The sequence below is a fragment of the Oncorhynchus masou genome, chromosome 24 (assembly GCF_036934945.1).
Source record: "Oncorhynchus masou masou isolate Uvic2021 chromosome 24, UVic_Omas_1.1, whole genome shotgun sequence".
Lineage (NCBI taxonomy): Eukaryota > Metazoa > Chordata > Actinopteri > Salmoniformes > Salmonidae > Oncorhynchus > Oncorhynchus masou.
In genome coordinates this window covers 72,392,128-72,411,755 of record NC_088235.1, presented here as the reverse complement: position 1 = coordinate 72,411,755, position 19,628 = coordinate 72,392,128, and the positions used below count along the sequence as shown (strand labels likewise).

The window sequence follows — 19,628 nt, the reverse complement described above, 5'->3', positions numbered from 1 at the left end:
GAAATACACTACCGTTCAAAAGTTTGGGGTCACTTAGAAATGTCCTTGTTTTTGAGAGAAAAGCACATTCATTGTCAAAAATAACATCAAATTGATCAGAAATACAGGATAGACATTGTTAATGTTGTAAATGACACTTGTAGCTGGAAACGGCTGATTTTTAATGAAATATCTACATAGGCACATTATCAGCAACCATCACTCCTGTGTTCCAATTGCACGTTGTGTTAGCTAATCAATTTTTAAAGGCTAATTGATCATTAGAAAACCTTTTTGCAATTATGTTAGCATGGCTGAAAACTGTTGTTCTGATTAAAGAAGCAATAAAACTGTCCTTCTTTAGACTAGTTAAGTATCTGAAGCATCAACATTTGTGGATTCAATTAGAGGCTCAAAAGGGCCAGAAACAAAACTTTCTTCAGTCTTGTTCTGAGTCTTGTCTAGTCTTGTTCTGAGAAATGAAGGCTATTCCATGCAAGAAACTGAAGATCTCGTACAACGCTGTGTACTCCCGTAACAGAAGAGCACAAACTGTCTCTAACCACAATAGAAAGAGAAGTGGGTGGCCCCTGTGCACAACTGAGCAAGAGGACAAGTAGATTAGTGTTTAGTTTGAGAAACAGACAAGTCCTCAACTGGCAGCTTCATTAAATAGTACCTGCAAAACAACAGACTCAACGTCAACAGTGAAGAGGCGACCCCCGGGATGCTGGCCTTCTCGGCAGAGTGGCAAAGAAAAAGATTAACTATATACACTACCGTTCAAAACTTTGGGGTCACTCAGAAATGTCCTTGTTTTTGAAAGAAAAGCAAAAACAAATTCCATTAAAATAACATCAAATTGATAAATACAATGTAGTCATTGTTAATGTTGTGAATGTCTATTGTAGCTGGAAACGGCTGATTTTGAACGGTAGTGTATATAGTTAAGAAAACTGTACTTTGCATGTTGTTAACAAGCACATCCAGTACATGAAGACGGTAAGAAGCAGTTAGTTTCCGTTTCATGTGTGACATCATTTTAACCCACAAAGGCAGACTCCACCTAACTTGGCTTGTAGTCCAAGTCTGCAATAAACTTCAATGTGAACTGAATGTTTAATGTCTGCCTTTCCATTGACGTTATTCTTTTTTTTTTTAAATGTACATTCACACAAAGTCTTTCAGGTATTTAGGTCTTCGGATGTCCCAACCAGACCTTGTGTGGGGAGTGCTGCTTACATCAGGAGGTGCTTGACCTGCGATGTTTGGAAATTCTTGTTGAGTTGCAGCGTCCACTCCTGGGCGTCAGTAGGTGCTCTGTTTACTGGCTCTGTGCCAGGCTTTTCAACAGTGGGGAGATCCTCCTCTATTTCTCTGCTCTTCCTCAGGTGTCTCCTGTTCTTCCCGAAGACTTGTCCCTGTTTTGCCTTCACCTCGTTGGACCTTTGCTCCAAAGGTCTGACTACTGTGGCCCTCTGCCACCTCTGTTTCTGTCCTGTTGAGTGGCTGAACTCTCACCCTGTCATCTCATTGGCAGCTCTGTTTGATCCTTAGCAGAGGTGTCATAGTACTTTTCCTGTCTCTGCTGTCTGCCTTTGAACTTCTCCTGCTGACAGCTTGTCATCACCGTTCAGATTTTTACTCATTAGCAGTAGTGTCTTTGTACATCATCCCATGAGCTCCATTGCAGGGCTGCTGTCTGTTCCTTGTGACAAGGTATTTCTGTGATCCAGGTATGGGTCAGCACCTACTCTCTTTGCTTTTGCCATTAGTCTTTTCGCTGTTTTCCACATTCCCATTTAATTTGCGGGTATCCTGTATACCGGCTATTCCAAAACTGAGGTACGCGAATGCCGTCGGGAGTACGCCAAATAAAAATGTGATTCACATTTTCCGAACAGCCCATTTAGATTTTCCAACAGGGTTTACACATTTAGGTGATGTTTTTTTCTCGCCTGAGTAGCCTCGTTTCACTGCCAAACATTAAACCATCTAGTGTTCAGCGAAATAACAACACAATGTCATACAGGTAGCCTAGTCAAATAATGAACATCCAATCATATTAACCTCTACTCTCTTGCGGGAATTCCACTAACGGTCCGTATGTAGCTAAACGTAGCTGCTGCTCATTCCATTTGCTCAAACATGGATAAATGGTTAAGAAAAGTAAGGCCCGCGTCCATAGAGACACATACCAGCTTTACTGGTAGTACGACTACCAGCAGCACTACACCTGCACAGTTGTTCTGCTTCCACGAGCACATCCAATGCTGGCATCAGGAATTCTACATTTGTTAGCCCAGCTAGCATGGACACTGACAGTTGTGAATCTGATGCTACTGCCCCCTTACCCGAAAGCACCGAACAACAGACGTGGATGTTGGACCATGGAAGAGGTACAAATATGATGAGAACTACATTGATTTGGGGTTCACTTATATTGGGAGTAGTGCCTTTCCTCGGCCACAGTGTGTTGTATGTGCAACAGTACAACTCAATGAAACCCTCACTCTTGCGCAGACATTTAGAAATTAAACATGCCAATTTGAAAAATAAGCCACAGGAGTTTTTTTCAGCGAGAATTAATTACTTTTGAGTCGTAAGACATGTATAAATGCAACAGATATCATTAATAAGAAGGGGCTAGAAGGGTCTTATATGGTGAGCTACAGAGTGGCTTGGACAGGCAAGCAAGCCCCATACTATTATGGAGGACTTAATTGTTCCTGCTGCTGCGGATATGGCTGGTACAATGCTGGGGGAAAAGGCCCCAAAAAACTATACAGACAATGTCTTCATCAAACAACACTGTTTCACGACGCATCAGTGACATGGCAGGAGATGTTTTGAAACAATGACTGCTTCGCATACAAGCCAATCAATTATATGCGTTACAGCTGGGTTGGTCAACCGATATGGCGGGCCTGGCACAGCTCCTGGTATATGTCTGTTACGTTTATGGGGGGTCAATTAAGGAAGACATCATCTTCTAGAAACCAGGACAACAGGAGAGGATCTTTTTAAAGTACTGGACAGCTTTGTGACATCAAATGGACTTTGGTGGTCAAGATGTATTGGTGTCTGTACTGATGGCGCAAAAGCCATGACAGGGAGACATAGTGGAGTGGTAAGGAACGTGCAAACAGTTGCTCTCGACGCCACTTGGGTACATTGCAGCATCCACGGAGAGGCTCTTGCTGCCAAGGGAATGCCTGACCGCTTGAAAGACGTTTTGGACACTACAGTGAAAATGGTTAATTTTGTTAAAACCTCTTGAAACTCCCCATCCCGGATCCGGGATCGTGACTAAAGCCTCATGCTCATTAGTATAACGCAACGTTAACGATTTCTGAAAATCGCAAATAAAATGAAAATAATGCGCCTACTTTCAAGCTTAGCCTTTTCTTAACAACACTGTCATCTCAGATTTTCAAAATATGCTTTTGAACCATAGCAATTGACTAATTTGTGTAAGAGTATGAGTAGCATTTTGAGTAGCATTTAGCACGCAACATTTTCACAAAAACCAGATAACCAAATAAATAAAATCATTTACCTTTGAAGAGCTTCGGATGTTTTCAATGAGGAGACTCTCAGTTACATAGCAAATGCGCAGTTTTTCCTGAAAGCGTCTGTGTGTAGGAGAAATCGCTCCGTTTTGTACATCACATTTGGCTACCGAAACGAACCGAAAATTCAGTCACCTACAACGTCAAACTTTTTCCGAATTAACTCCATAATATCGACCGAAACATGGCAAACGTTGTTTGGAATCAATCCTCAAGGTGTTTTTTCACATATCTCTTCATTGATATATCGTTCGTGGAAGCCTGCATTCTTCTCTGAATTCTGTGGAAAAATACTTGCAGCTGACTTTTGCGCACCAATTTCGGCGCAGGACACCGGGCGGACACCTGGTAAATGTGGTCTCTTATGGTCAATCTTCCAATGATATGCCTACAAATACGTCACAATGCTGCAGACACCTTGGGGAAACGACAGAAAGGGCAGACTTACTCCTCTCGCATTCACAGCCATATAAGGAGACAATGGAAAACAGCCTCAAAAATCCTGCTCATTTCCTGGATGCCGTCACATCTTGGTTTTGCCTGAAGCTCACGTTCTAGGGCACGCACAGAAAATATCTTTGCAGTTCTGGAAACGTCAGAGTGTTTTCTTTCCAAAGCTACCAATTATATGCATAGTCGAGCATCTTTTTGTGACAAAATATTGCGCTTAAAACGGGCACGTCTTTTTATCCAAAAATGATATAGCGCCCCTAGAGTTTCAAGAGGTTAAAGCAAGGCCCCTGAATTCTTGTTTATTTTCTGCATTTGGGCAGTGACCATGTAATGCTTTTACAACATACAGAAGTGCGCTGGTTATCAAGGGACAAAGTATTGACATGTTTTTTATTTTTTATTCAGCGACGAGCTTAGTCTTCTTTTACTGACCATGATTTTAATTTGCTGACTGCTTGCATGACGACTTGTTTCTCACACGACTGGCCTATCTGGGTGATGTTTTTTCTCACCTGAATTATCTGAACCTAGGATTACTGGGACTCTGCAACTATATTCAATGTGCGGGACAAAATTGAGGCTATGATTAAGAAGTTGGAGCTCTTCTCTGTCTGCATTAACAAGGACAACACACAGGTCTTTCCATCATTGTATGATTTATTTGTGTGCAAATTAACTCAAGCTTACAGACAATGTCAAATGTGATATAGCGAAGCACCTGAGTGACCTGGGTGCGCAATTACGCAGGTACTTTCCCGAAACGGACGACACAAACAACTGGATTCGTTATCCCTTTCATGCCCTTCCTCCAGCCCACTTATCAATATCTGAACAAGATAGTCTCTTCGAAATGATTTTAAAATTATTTAAGACTGAGACTCTCTCCAATACAACTCAACATTGCAGAGTTATTTGCATCCTTTCAAGCACACCCTTCTCGTGAACCTGTGGTGAGTTATTCACAATTTTTGATGAACAAATAAGGTTTTATATATAAGATGGCTAAATAAAGAGCAAAATGATTGATTATTATTATTTGTGCGCTGGTCCTATAAGAGCTCTTTGTCACTTCCCACGAGCCTGGTTGTGACACCTCACACTCATTCTTATATTTAATAAATGTATCGTATCGTGTGTGTGTGTGGCAGGCTTACAATGATGGCAAAAACAACATTTGAGAATGCTCTGACCCTGGTGCAAGAGGGGGTATGTAGATGGAGGTTGAATGTTTGAAGGGGTACGGGACTATAAAATGTTTGGGAACCACTGTAGACAATGTTTTGTGTGTTTTAAAGTCCCAAGCCTTGCTGAAACTTCAGAACTCTTTTGACGAGTACTGGGGGGGCCATTGTCGCAGTAAAGGATGTCAGGTATCCCATAGCGTGCAAAGTGTGTCTTCAGTTTTCGAATGAATGTGTGTTCTCCAAATGGTCAACTTCCTAGAAGTTTGAGAGATGATCAACTGTGACCATATAGTCTCTGTCGTTGAACTGGAACAGGTCGTTTCTCCCAGGGATACTTGGGTGCTTCGTGTGGGCTCAGCGTCTCTTTCTGCTGCTTCACACCCCATGCAGTGCAGGTGCTACATTGTTCCGTCTATGTTCTCAGCTGTGCATTCATGCCCGGCCAGTAGACACACTCGTGGGCTCTTCATAGGCATATCTCGATTCCTATGTGTGAGGAATGGGATTCTCTGCATTTTCTCTGACCTGAGGGCAGCATGCACAACGACTCGCTCACCTCTGAAGATAACTACATTTTGCACACTCCACTCATTTCTGTTGTGAAAATACATGGCTACTTCCAAGAGTACATGTTCTTTCACTTCATGCCACCATTTCTGGATCACATTTTTCAGTGTCTGGAGCTCCCGGTCCAGCTCAGTGGCTCTCTGGATGGCCTTTAGTCTCTTGCTTGACACAGGCAGGTACTGTATCATATTGATTGATTCCACTTCTACCTCCCACAGGACCTCTGTTTTCTTGTACTGTTAGGTTGGCCAGCACCACATGGTTTCCAGGAATGTATTGGAGACTGACCTCGTAGTTTTGGAGTCTCATGAGCATGCGTTGTAGTCTTTTTTTGTGTACTGAGGAGAGCCTTTGTCATGATACTCTCTAGAGACTTGTGTTCTGACTTGCACTTCCACAGTTTGTCCAATTTGTGAATTGGTGGAACCTCTCCATGCCAAACACCTCTGCTGGCGTATGCTATTGGTCGTCCTCCCTGCATCAAGGCTGCTCCTAACCCCCTTTCTGAAGCATCACGTTGCAGTACAAGCTGCTCTGTTGGGTTGTAGTATTTCAGCTCATACAATGGTATTCCTGATTTTATTAAAAGCCAGCTCAAGTCTCTGACCACTCCCACAGTGTGTCCTTGTTTGTTAGCTTTCGCAGTGGCTCGCAGAGCTCCATGGCCGTGGCTTGTAGAACTTGGCTAGGTAGTTTACCATGCCCAGGAAGCACTGCACCCCCTGCACATCTGTAGGCCTTAGGCATCTGTTTGATGGCTGTCACTTTTCCTGGGTCCACTTTCAACCCCTCTGATGTTAGCAGGTGGCCAATGTAGGGCACAACCTTCAGCCTGAGCTGCAGCTTCTCCAGATTCAGCTTGGCATAGAGCTTCCTGTATCTGTCCAGGAGCATTCTCAGTTTCTTGTCTTGGTCCGGAGTTGCTGCTTCATCATTGTCTCCTCCTTGTGATCTGGACTGATTCCCATTGGCATCCGCAGCCACTTAGCTGGATTCCTCCTCCAGATACACATGCAAAAATATTTTTTTTTTACATCACAAAACAGAGAACACATGTGTTCTGTTCAGATTTGGCAGCTCTTCTTCAATAGTGGAAAGTGGGTAATGGTTCCTCTTGAGCGCCTTGTTGAGAGGTTTTGGATCAGTACACACGTAGTTTTCCGGATGGTTTCTGTACCACGATCAGGCTGCCAATCCAATCTGTGCTTATTTTTCAACTGCTTTTATCTATCTTCCTTCTTTTCTCTAGATAATCGAGCTCCTCTCTGAGTGCTTTATATAGTGCTACTGGCACTCTTCTCTTTGGCAGCTGGACAGGCTCCGCTCACTCATCCACTTCCAGCTACAGTTTGCTGGGTAAGTATCCGTCTCCCTGGAATACATAAACATACTCCTGTTTTACGTGCTCTTTAGTCCAGAACCCTGTTGTTTTCTCGATGGCCAGGATGTTGTGGTGCTGCACAGTAATCAACTCCATTGCCTGGATAGCCTTACTGCCTAGAATGGACCTGCGCGCATTCCTGTTGACTACGATAAACTCAACTTGGTAAGTTTTCTTATTGCGTGGATTGATCACTTTAAGTGTACACTTCCCCTGTGGCGTCAGAGTACTCTTGTTATACATCACCAATACCTGACTGCAGGGTTCTAGGTCGGAGCTGGTGTAGTATGATTCGATCATAGTCCTGAATTGACGCTTTGCCTTTTTGATGGTTCATCGGAGGGCATAGCGGGATTTCTTATAAGCTTCTGGGTTAAAGTCCCGCTCCTTGAAAGCGGTAGCTTTAGCCTTTAGCTCAGTGCAGATGTTGCCTGTAATCCATGGCTTCTGGTTGGGGTATGTGCGTACGGTCACTGTGGGGACAACGTGATCGGTGCACTTTTTGATGAAGCCAATGACTGATGTGTTGTTTTCCTCAATGCCATCGGAAGAATCCCGGAACATATTCCAGTCTGTGCTAGCAACACAGTCCTGCAGCTTAGCATCTGCTTCATCTGACGCCTCTGGATGAGCATTTTCCTGTTTGCTTATGGCGGAATACAGCTCATTAATTGCGGTCCTAGTTCCAGCATCGGTCTGTGGTGGTATGCAGACAACTACAAAAAATAAAGATGTTAAACTCTCTAGGTAGTTAGTGTCGTCTACAGCTTATCATGAGATATTCTACCTCAGGCCAGCAAAACCTTGAGACTTCCTTAGATATCGTGCACCAGCTGTTGTTAACAAACATACATAGTCCGTCACCCCTTGTCTTACCAGACGCCGCTGTTCTATTCAGCCGATACAGTGTATAAACAGCCAGCTGTATGTTGATAATTTCGTTATTCAGCCACGATTCTGTGATATTACAGCGGATATTACAGTTTTTATTGTCCCATTGGTAGTTTAGCCTTCCTCGTAGGTTGTTGATTTTATTTTCCAATGATTACACGTTAGCTAGTAAAACGGAAGGCAGTGGGGGTTTATTCGATCACCTACGAATTCTCCGAAGGCAGCCAGACCTCCGTCCTCATTTTCTCTGTCTTCTCCTCACCCAAATGATGTGGATTTGGGCCTGTTCCCGAGAAAGCAGTATGTCCTTCACGTTGGACTCTTTAATAAAGGACAAAAAAGCTTCTGACAGTTCGTGGTGAGTAATGCTGTTCTGATGTCCAAAAGTTATTTTCGGTCATAAGAGACGGTAGCAGCAACATTATGTACAAAATAAGTAAACTAAGAAATATGTTTTTTTTTAACTTCTTGCGTCGAGCAATCCCGGATCCGAGATTCTATTTATAGCCTCAAAAGCTCATTAGCATAACGCAACGTTAACTATTCATGAAAATCGCAAATGAAATGAAATAAATATATTTGCTCTCAAGCTTAGACTTTTGTTAACAACACTGTCATCTCAGATTTTCAAAATATGCTTTTCAACCATAGCTAAACAAGCATTTGTGTAAGAGTGTTGATAGCTAGCATAGCTATAAGCCTAGAATTCAGCCAGCAACATTTTCACAAAAACAAGAAAATCATTCAAATAAAATCATTTACCTTTGAAGAACTTCAGATGTTTTCAATGAGGAGACTCTCAGTTACATAGCAAATGTTCAGTTTTTCCTGAAAGATTCTTTGTGTAGGAGAAATCGCTCCGTTTTGTACATCACGTTTGGGTACCAAAAAACCCAGAAAATTCAGTCATCAAAACGGCGAACTGTTTTCAAAATTAACTCCATAATATCGACTGAAACACGGCAAACGCTGTTTAGAATCAATCCTCAATGTGTTTTTCACATATCTCTTCATTGATATATCGTTCATGGTAGTCTCCTTTCTCCGGTGAATCGCTTGGAAAAAGACGTGCAGTTGAAGATGACGCACCAATTTCGACGGAGGACACCGGGCGGACACCTGGCAAATGTAGTCTCTTATGGTCAATCTTACAATGATATGCCTACAAATACGTCACAATGCTGCAGACACCTTGGGGAAACGATAGATAGTGCAGGCTCATTCCTGTCGCATTCACAGCCATATAAGGAGACAATGAAAAACAGAGCCTCAAAAATCCTGCTCATTTCCTGGTTGCAGTTTCATCTTGGTTTTGCCTGTAGCTTCTGTTCTGGGGCAATCACAGACAATATCTTTGCAGTTCTGGAAACATCAGAGTTTTCTTTCCAAAGCTATCAATTATATGCATAGTCGACATCTTTTTGTGACAAAATATTGCGCTTAAAACGGGCACGTCTTTTTATCCAAAAATGAATGTGCGCCCCCATAGGTTAAACACAGTTGGTCAGGAGCATGTAAAATGTCAGCCATCTTCTCCGGAGCCATGATACATTCCATCAAACTAAATTACAGTCGTGGCCAAAAGTTTTGAGAATGACACAAGTATTAAATTCCACAAAGTTTGCTGCTTCAGTGTCTTTAGATATTTTTGTCAGATGTTACTATGTAATACTGAAGTATAATTACAAGCATTTCATAAGTGTCAAAGGCTTTTATTGACAATTACATGAAGTTGATGCATAGAGTCAATATTTGCAGTGTTGACCCCTCTTTTTCAAGACCTCTGCAATCTACCCTGGCATGCTGTAAATGAACTTCTTGGCCGCATAATCAATGCTTGGAGTTTGTCAGAATTTGTAGGGTTTTGTTTGTCCACCCACCTCTTGAGGATTGACCACAAGTTCTCAATGGGATTATGGTCTGGGGAGTTTCCTGGCCATAGACCCAAAATATCAATGTTTTGTTCCCCGAGCCACTTAGTTATCACTTTTGCCTTATGGTAAGGTGCTCCATCATGCTGGAAAAGGCATTGTTCGTCACCAAACTGTTCCTGGATGGTTGGGAGAAGTTGCTCTCGGAGGATGTGTTGGTACCATTCTTTATTCATGGCTGTGTTCTTAGGCAAAATTGTGAGTGAGCCCACTCCCTTGGCTGAGAAGCAGCCCCACACATGAATGGTCTCAGGATGCTTTACTGTTGGCATTACACAGAACTGATGGAAGTGCTCACCTTGTCTTCTCCGGACAAGCTTTGTTCCGGATGCCCCAAACAATCGGAAAGGGGATTCATCAGAGAAATGGACTTTACCCCAGTCCTAAGCAGTCCATTACCTGTACCTTTTGCTGAATATCAGTCTGTCCCTGATGTTTTTCCTGGAGCGAAGCTTTGCTGCCCTTCTTGACACCAGGCCATCCTCCAAAAGTCTTCGCCTCACTGTGCGTGCAGATGCACTCACACCTGCCTGCTGCCATTCCTGAGCAAGCTCTGTACTGGTGGTGCCCCGATCCTACAGCTGAATCAACTTTAGGAGACTGTCCTGGCACTTGCTGGACTTTCTTGGGCGCCCTGAAGCCTTCTTCACAACAATTGAACTGCTCTCCTTGAAGTTCTTGATGATCAGATAAATGGCTGATTTAAGTGCAATCTTACAGGCAGCCATATCATTGCCTGTGAAGCCCTTTTTGTGCAAAGCAATGATGACGGCACGTGTTTCCTTGCAGGTAACCATGTTTGACAGAGGAAGAACAACGATTCCAAGCACCACCCTCCTTTTGAAGCTTCCAGTCTGTTATTCGAACTCACTCAGCATGACAGAGTGATCTCCATCCTTGTCCTCGTCAACACTCAGACCTGTGTTAACGAGAGAATCACTGACATGATGTCAGCTGGTCCTTTTGTGGCAGGGCAGAAATGCAGTGGAAATGTAAAAAAATCTGAGAGGGACTTTGCAATTAAATGCAATTCATCTGATTACTCTTCATAACATTCTGGAGTATATGCAAATTGCCATCATACAAACTGAGGCAGCAGACTTTGTGAAAATTAATATTTGTGTCGTTCTCAAAACTTTTAGCCACGACTGTACATGATTAATTTCCAGGTCAGTGCTAAATTACAATCATCAAAGTCTATTTTTTCCAGAGGTTTCTGTGCATTTTCCATGGCGATTTATTTGTAGATTGGAATGTTAGTTACTCATGAATCTGATTGTGTCCAGTAGCCAGTTAGCTTTTAGCATAGACTCACTCACGATAGCCAGCTAGCGTTGACGTTAGGCTCAATGACTAGCATGTAAATGCGGTACTTTTCCAAACTGCCGCCTGGGATGTATTCTTCATTTACGTCGATGAGATCCAGGTTCTTTTGACTACTGCTGCCACCATGTTTCAATATGCTTTGTGTTGTGGTCACGACAGACACAGATATAGTTAAACAAACTATGCATGTTGTCAACTAGCACATCAAGTACATGAAGACGCTAAGTAACAATTGGTTTCCGTGTCCTATGTAACATCAATATGATTAACATCAATATTGTTACAGAGGCCACTGTGTTCTTTGGGACCTTCAATGCTGCAGACATTTTTGGTACCCTTCCCCAGATCTGTGCCTCAATTACAATCCTGTCTTGGAGCTCTACGGACAGTTTCTTCAACCTCATGGCTTGGTTTTTGCTCTGACAGGTGTGTGGCTTTCCAAATCATGTCCAATCAATTGAATTTACCACAGGTGGACTCCAATCACGGTGTAGAAACATCTCAAGGATGTTCAATGGAAACAGGATGAGCTCAAATTCGAGTCTCATAGCAAAGGGTCTGAATTCTTATGTAAATATGGTATTTATGTTTTTAATTTTTTATAAATTAGCAATAATTTCAAAAAAGCTATTTTTGCTCTGTCATTATTGGGTATTGTGTGTAGATTGATGAGGGAAACAATAATGATAATTTCATCCATTTTAGAATGTTGTAACATAACAACATTTGGGAAACATTTGAATACTTTCCGAATGCACTGTATATTGTCCCCTTTGTCTAATCACTATTATTATCATTATTATTGAGTATTTATTATAGTTTTTTTACTGTTATTGTTGATGTTGTCTCACTTTGCTTTAGCAACAGTGGCTTTGTTATTCCTGCTGAGAGAGAGAGAGGCTGTCACAGACACAGCTGACTGAATTGAGAAGTGTGATATTTTAGAAATATTTCATAGATATATTTTTAGCCTTTTTTAGCCTGGAGGAACAGCTGCTGTGGTAAATGACTCTACCTCTATGCAACCAAGCAGCCATGAACACCATATACTAAAAGCGATGCTGAGTTTAATGTGGAGCTCATAGTAAAACTCACAAACTAAAAGTACATCTAATTCTTTCATTCTCAGTCCAACACTGAGCTCTCAGAGGCTTATGAGTTCAAACTATGAAATAACACATATGGAATCATGTAGTAACCAAAGAAGTGTTCAACAAATCAAAATATATTTGAGATTCTTCAAAGTAGCCACCCTTTGCCTTGATGACAGCTTTGCACACTTTTGGCATTCTCTCAACCAGCTTCAACTGGAATGCTTTTCCAACAGTCTTGAAGGAAATAAATTCCACAATTGAACTTTTAACAAAGCACACCTGTTAACTGATATGCAGTCCAGGTGACTACCTCAAGATGGGTTGAAAGAATGCCAAGAGTGTGCAAAGCTGTCATCAAGGCAAAGGTTGGCTGCTTTGAAGAATCTCAAATATAAAATATAATTTGATTTCAACACTTTTTTGGTTACTACATGATTCCATATGTGTTAGTTCATAGTTTTGATGTCTTCACTAATATTCCACAATGTAAGACTCCATTTGCAGCAATTACCTTTAGCATTCTAGTGGTCAATTTGTTGAGGTAATCTGAAGAGATTTCACCCCATGCTTCCTGAAGCACCCACCACAAATTGGATTGGCTTGATGGGCACTTCTTACTTACCATACGGTCAAGCTGCTCCAACAACAGCTCAATAGGGTTGAGATCCGGTGACTGTGCTGGCCACTCCATTACAGACAAGAATACCAGCTGACTGCTTCTTCCCTAAATAGTTATTGCATAGTTTGGAGCTGTGCTTTGGGTCATTGTCCTGTTGTATGAGGAAATTGGCTCCAATTAAGCGCTGTCCACAGGGTATGGCACGGTGTTGCAAAATGGAGTGATAGTCTTACTTTTTCAAGATCCCTTTTACCCTGTACAAATCACCCACTTTACCACCACCAAAGCACCCCCAGACCATCACATTGCCTCCACCATGTTTGACAGATGGCGTCAAGCACTCCTCCAGCATCTTTACATTTTTTCTGCGTCTCACGAATGTTGTACTTTGTGATCCGAACACCTCAAACTTAGATTTGTCTGTCCATAACACTTTTTTCCAATTTTCCTCGTGTTCTTTTTCCCATCTTAATCTTTTATATTTATTGGCCAGTCTGAGATAAGGCTTTTTCTTTGCAACTCTGCCTAGAATGCCAGCATCCCGGAGTCGCCGCTTCACTGTTGACATTGGGACTGGTGTTTTGCGGGTACTATTTAATGAAGCTGCTAGTTGAGGATTTGTGAGGCGTCTGTTTCTCAAACTAGACACTCTAATGTACTTGTCCTCTTTCTCAGTTGTGCACCGGGGACTCCCACTCCTCTTTCTATTCTGGTTAGAGCCTGTAATTGAACCCACAAATTCTGATGCTCCAGATACTCAACTAGTCTAAAGAAGGTCAGTTTTATTGCTTTAATCAGCACAACATCAGCTCTGCTAACATAATTGCAAAAGGGTTTTCTAATGCTCGAGTAGCCTTTTTAAAATGATAAACTTGGATTAGCTAACACAACGTGCCTTTGGAACACGGGTATGATGGATAAAAAAATCTGCCGTTTCCAGCTGCAATAGTCATTTACCACATTAACAATGTCTACCCTGTATTTGTAATCAATTTGATATTATTATAATCGACAAAAAATTTGCTTTTTCTTTCAAAACAAGAATATTTCTAAGTGGCCCCAAACTTTTGAATGGTAGTGTGTGTGTGTGTGTGTGTGTGTGTGTGTGTGTGTGTGTGTGTGTGTGTGTGTGTGTGTGTGTGTGTGTGTGTGTGTGTGTGTGTGTGTGTGTGTGTGTGTGTGTGTGTGTGTGTGTGTGTGTGTGCGCGTGCGTGCATGCGTGTTTACGTGCATGTGTGTGTGATAGAGTGAGTGACTGACAGACAGACTGTATGAAAGAGTAAAAGGGATGTAGTAAATGTGTGTACGTACCTACGTGCTTGTCTTTTGTTTCTGACTGTCCCTCTGATTCTCTGATTCAGCAGGCTGTTTATGACCCGGTGAACTGGTTGCCGGGGAGCTAGTCTGTCCATGGCCGCCGGTGAGGCTTTGGGGGAGAGCCAGCTTCGGAGGATTATCAGAGATCTGCATGGTACGTTGCCATTCAGTGTGTGTGAGGCTGCATGTGGTTGCTCGCGTCAGTCTCTTTGTGACAACGAGTGCGTCCGGGCCTGTGTAAATGTGACAGGGGGAGACCGCCACTGTCTGCTGCCAGCGAGTGACAAAGAGGGAGAGGAATAGAGAAGGATCGTAGAGGTCAAGTGACAGAGGGGTTGCAGTGGCCTGGATGTGACTGGTTTGACATTGGCTACAATCCAGACAGCATTTCTTTCCACACTTTGGTTGTCCCCGCTCCTCATTGGGAGGACATCATTAAGCCGACCCTCTCCCCCAGCCCCCTGGGGTGGAGCACACCCCAGGGGGTTGGGGGAGAGGCGACCCGAAAGGCCCTGTCAACATTTCAGCAGGAGAGAGGGGGTGCTCAGCCTCCCGTCGATCGTCTTTCCATTTATTTATTTTTACGCTGGATGAGAGGTAGGTGGGTTAATGTGCTGAGCTGGGATGTGTGAGAAAGGTGGAAGGGGACTGGAGGTTTTTGTGGAGGTAGAGATGTAAGGAGGATGTGGGGAGACATGCCAGGTTGGACATGCTGAGCTTTCGATCTGGAAGCCATTTAAATGTATCGCTGTGAGGATATTCCATCTTGACTGTCTGTACGCGTGGTGCGTTTTGTATGTGTGTCAGTGTGGGACCTCAGTTTGTTTGTCATTGAATGGTGGAGCTGTAATAATCATAGAAACCCTGGAATTTCTAGAACCTAACTAAAAATGCTTTATTTATTTAACTAGGCAAGTCAGTTAAGAACAAATTCGATCCACCAAACGCTCTAACCACTAGGCTACCTGCCTCCCAAAAAGATAGGACTATCGGATTAGATGGGTGGATGTTTTTTTTGCATTTTGTTCAGGAGAAAGAGGCTACCAGGTCAGAGAGAAATCGTATTAATGTGTTTCTCTCAGCAGGTAAAGGGCATGTAGCTACTGTAGTAGAAACTCCCTGTTTTTGTCAGTGGTGTCTGAGTGTGGGGAATGCACGTGTATAGTATATGCCTTTTAAGTGTGTTTACATCTGTTTTTGTTCTGTGATGGACTCTCTCCTCTCTCTCTGAACCACAGATGCTGTTGCCGAGCTCACTAAAGAGTACAGGGAGAATGGGGAGCCAATCACGGATGATAGTCCCAATCTGCACAAATTCTCCTACAAACTGGAGTACCTGCTGCAGGTGAGTCCTTGGGTGGTGGATCTTTCTTGATACACATTGGAAACTGTAGAGTGTGAAAGACCCAGCAGCATTGTAGTTCTTGACACACTCAAACCAGTACGTCCGGCACCTTACTACCAAACCCTGTTCAAGGGCACTTAAATCTTTTCTCTTGTCAATTCACCCTCTGCATGGCACACGTACACAACCCATGTCTCAAGACTTAAAAATCCTTCTGTAATTTCTCCCCTTCATCTACATTGATTGAAGCGGATTTAACAGGTGACATCAATAAGTGATCATAGCTTTCACCTGGTCAGTCTATGGCATGAAAAGAGCATGTGTTCCTAATATTTTGTACTTTCTGAGTATAAATGTGAACAGGAGTAATAGTGACAAGTAGCAGGATAAAATAGAATGATACTAATGGTAATGGAAATCAATAATCAATGTATAGTAGTGTAGTGGTTGTAATAGTAATTTTAGCAGCAGCGTAGGTGTGAGGGGGAGCAGTAGATGTGAGCCATTTAAGTCTTATTGCCAGGGGATAGAAGCTGTTTAGCAGTCTATTGGTCCGAGCCATGATGCACCGGTACCATCTGCCCGGATGGGAACAAGGCCCTAGCACACAATGACTACATCAAGCTTGTGACTCTACAAACAGGTTGGATGCATTTGTGGTTAGTTTTGGTTTTGTTTCAGATTATTTGCTGCCCAATAGAAATGAATGGTAAACAATGTATTTTTTCATTTTGGAGTCACTTTTATTGTAAATAAGAGTAGAATATGTTTCTGAACACTTCTACATGAACGTGGATGCTGCCATGATTACGGACAATCCTGAATGAATCATGAATAATGATGATTGAGAAAGTAACAGATGGGCAAAGATCATACCCCCAAGCCATGCTAACCTTTCCTGTTATTGGTAATGGAGAGAGGTTAACATGTCTTTGGCGTATAACCTTTGACCCTCTAACTTTCTTACTCATCGTTATTCACAATTCATTCAGGATTATCCATAATCATGGTTGCATCAAAATTAATGTTGGTTTCTTGATTTTAGTTAGTTATTATTTGTGTACTTTTTTTACTGCACTGTTAGGAGCTAGTAACACAATAATGTTGCTGCACCTATCTGCTAAACTGTGTACATATCCAAAAAACTTTGATTTGATTTAGGGGTGGTTTCCCAGACACAGATTAAGTCTAGTCCTAGACTAAAAATATAATCTGTCCCCAGAAGAATCCAAGTCAAATCAAGGCCAACCTGCTATGTTCACCAATATGACATTGTTCACATCGCTAAACAGTATGTCATGTAAGATTTATTGCCAACACGTCATCTACACTATTCAGTTTGACCAGAAGGAGAAGACAACATTTCTTGGCACCAGAAAAGACTACTGGGATTATTTCAGCGACTGTCTGGCCAAGATCAAAGGCGCCAACGATGGTATCCGCTTTGTCAAATCCATCCCAGAGGTATGGAGATCTGCACTTTTAAAAGTTTTAAAAGTCAATTATAAGGATTGTCAACTGTTGATACACAACGTTTAGTAGTAATTCATATGTAATGTTGTTTTTGCCACCGTTTTATGGGTCCCAGCAAACGCTGTCACCATTTCTGTGTAACCTCTATCTGAAGTGATGTATAATATTACAGTTTTGGGTCTTAATGTTTGTTTGTTTTTTACCTAATGTGAAATAATGAAGGAACAAATATACTTGATCTACAAATGATGTACCAAATCCACTCAGACACATATTTCACAACAGTGATTGAAGGGATTGAAATCGACCTGATTGCTAATACTCCTGACATTGCAACTGTCATGGATTGCTTAATTAATGTATATGCATTCAGTTCTCTGTCTCGCTGATAACTAGGTAACTGCCAAAATAAAGGAAACACTTGAGTAATTGAGCGATTTTAAAAAGTATATTGAAAGCAGGTTCTTCCACACAGGTGTGGTTCCTGATTTAATTAAGCAATTAACATCCCATCATGCGTAGCGTCATGTATAAAAATGCCCAGTTACCTATTATTTGGGCTACCATGGCTAGAAGAAGGGATCAGTGACTTTGACAAAGGTGTCTCAAAGGAGCATATGGGGTTAAAGTGTGTGTGTGTGTGTCTGTGTGACAGTCACCAGATCTCAACCCAATTGAACCCTTATGTTTTCCACCACCATCAACAAAACACTAAATTATGGAATTTCTTGTGGAAGAATGGTGTCGCATCCCTCCAATAGAGTTCCAGACACTTGTAGAATCTATGCCAATTTGCATTGAAGCTGTTCTGGCGGCTCGTGGTGGCCCAACACCCTATTAAGATACTTTATGTTGGTGTTTCCTTTATTTTGGCACTTACCTGTTGTTATAAGTACATGGGGGAATTTGGCATTCTGCTGGGTGGTGGACACTAGCCATGAAACACATACTCTTTGTAAGCAGGATCTACACAACAGATGTTGCTGAATATGGATGAATTATAAACCCCTTTTGAGGAATTTAAATGTCTGACAAACGTTGATTTGAACTATCCTTTTAACGGACATGTTCAGGAAGCACATATGCTCATTGTAGGTCTCATTGGTGCTGCAGCTGAACAGCTATCACATATATTTGCTGTACAACACTGTGAATATGTTATTTACTTCCCCCTTCCAGCTGAAGACATCTCTGGGGAAGGGCAGGGCTTTCATTCGCTACTCCCTGGTGCACCAACGACTGGCCGACACTCTGCAGCAGTGTCTGATGAACCAAAGGGTAACCAGGTAAAATTCAACCCGGCACAGGATTTACAGAGGTCATGGGTTAAAAACCCTGAGGCAAAGTGGGGTTCATCTCTCAAATACGTATCACACGTGGGAATGGCAAAGTGAGCAGAAAATCTCAAACCTGACACCACTTCTGGAACAGTTTTAGGGGTTGTACATGGATGGGTAGGGTCAAATGTGTGGAACATAATCATGTTTGGCTAAATTAAGGGACTGTTGGCGTTTTGGTTGAAGTGACACTTCATTAGACATAGACTACTGTTCTGAGATTTGAACTGATCTGACGTGTCGAGTAAACATAATTAACTTTCATTTCTCTTCCCTTGTGGGGTTTTACTTCTATAAATGTATTTCTCTGTTCCTCAGGTGAGTAAAGAGAGTGTGCCTGTACTATGGCGCCAAAGGTGACTGGAAGCAGTGTCCAGTGGGTTTTGGAGGGGTTGAAATGTTTTCAGATGCAGTCAAGATATATTGTACAGATCTGCTTCTCGAAAGTTGCTTCTCCCTTCGTAAAGAGTCGTGTCTGTGTGCTCGATGTACTTGTGAAATGTATCTATGTGTTTACAAAAGGGATGTTCATTTTTCATATATGCACTGTACTTTTTGTGAGGGTCAAGGTAATTGGATATAACCAACAGGCTAAGTATATTAGTGAAGGTATTTCTATGTGAATGTGTGTATTTCTCCTTTCATTCTATCAATATGCTTATCTTCTTCTCTGTGCAGTGACTGGTACTATACTCGTAGCCCCTTGCTGAAATCTCACCTTGGTGTTGACATCATAAGTCACCTGTATGAGCTCAACGAGGTCCAGTTTGACGTGGCCTCCAGGGGTCATGACCTTGACTCGTCTTGGCCCACCTTCGCAAGGTAACCAATCACAAAGACAGTGGTTTATAATACATCCCATTCTCCAGGTGCTGTGTATTGGATTGAGGAATTGATGTAGATTAAAACGATACTTGATGATGTCACCTCATCACGTGTTTTCTGAACTCCAGGAGGACACTGGGCATGCCCAACACACCTGGCCACATGTGGAAACCACCCAGTCGCAGCTCTAGCATCAACAGTCTGGCCAGCACCTACTCACAGGTACTGACACAGCCCGCCTTCCTCCTCAAAGCTTTTATTCTGCTGGCACTATAATGAACTGGTCATATCTTAACATATCATATTGCTAGTCATATTGCTCAGATTATACCAT

At 42.3% G+C, this 19,628-nt stretch overlaps 1 protein-coding gene across 10 annotated transcripts in view; it reads left to right on the top strand.

Annotated features, from left to right (window-relative positions):
* The window catches only part of LOC135512583 (FYVE and coiled-coil domain-containing protein 1-like), a 58,559-nt gene that overhangs the window by 2,576 nt on the left and 36,355 nt on the right, over positions 1-19,628 (top strand). For 3 of the 10 annotated variants that reach the window (XR_010451432.1, XM_064934760.1, XM_064934751.1), the window contains exons 2-7: positions 14,359-14,468; positions 15,553-15,659; positions 16,998-17,123; positions 18,312-18,418; positions 19,148-19,291; positions 19,423-19,516. Coding sequence is in view for 9 of the 10 variants with exons in the window: in XM_064934760.1 (XP_064790832.1) it covers positions 14,408-14,468; positions 15,553-15,659; positions 16,998-17,123; positions 18,312-18,418; positions 19,148-19,291; positions 19,423-19,516 (639 nt within the window). In the remaining variant the exon portion in view is untranslated. Of the gene's footprint in view, positions 1-1,370; positions 1,439-7,004; positions 7,112-7,199; positions 7,302-13,565; positions 13,585-13,672; positions 13,773-14,358; positions 14,469-15,552; positions 15,660-16,997; positions 17,124-18,311; positions 18,419-19,147; positions 19,292-19,422; positions 19,517-19,628 lie in introns of those variants that run through there. The other 7 variants (XM_064934754.1, XM_064934752.1, XM_064934757.1 and 4 more) reach the window with 7 other exon arrangements.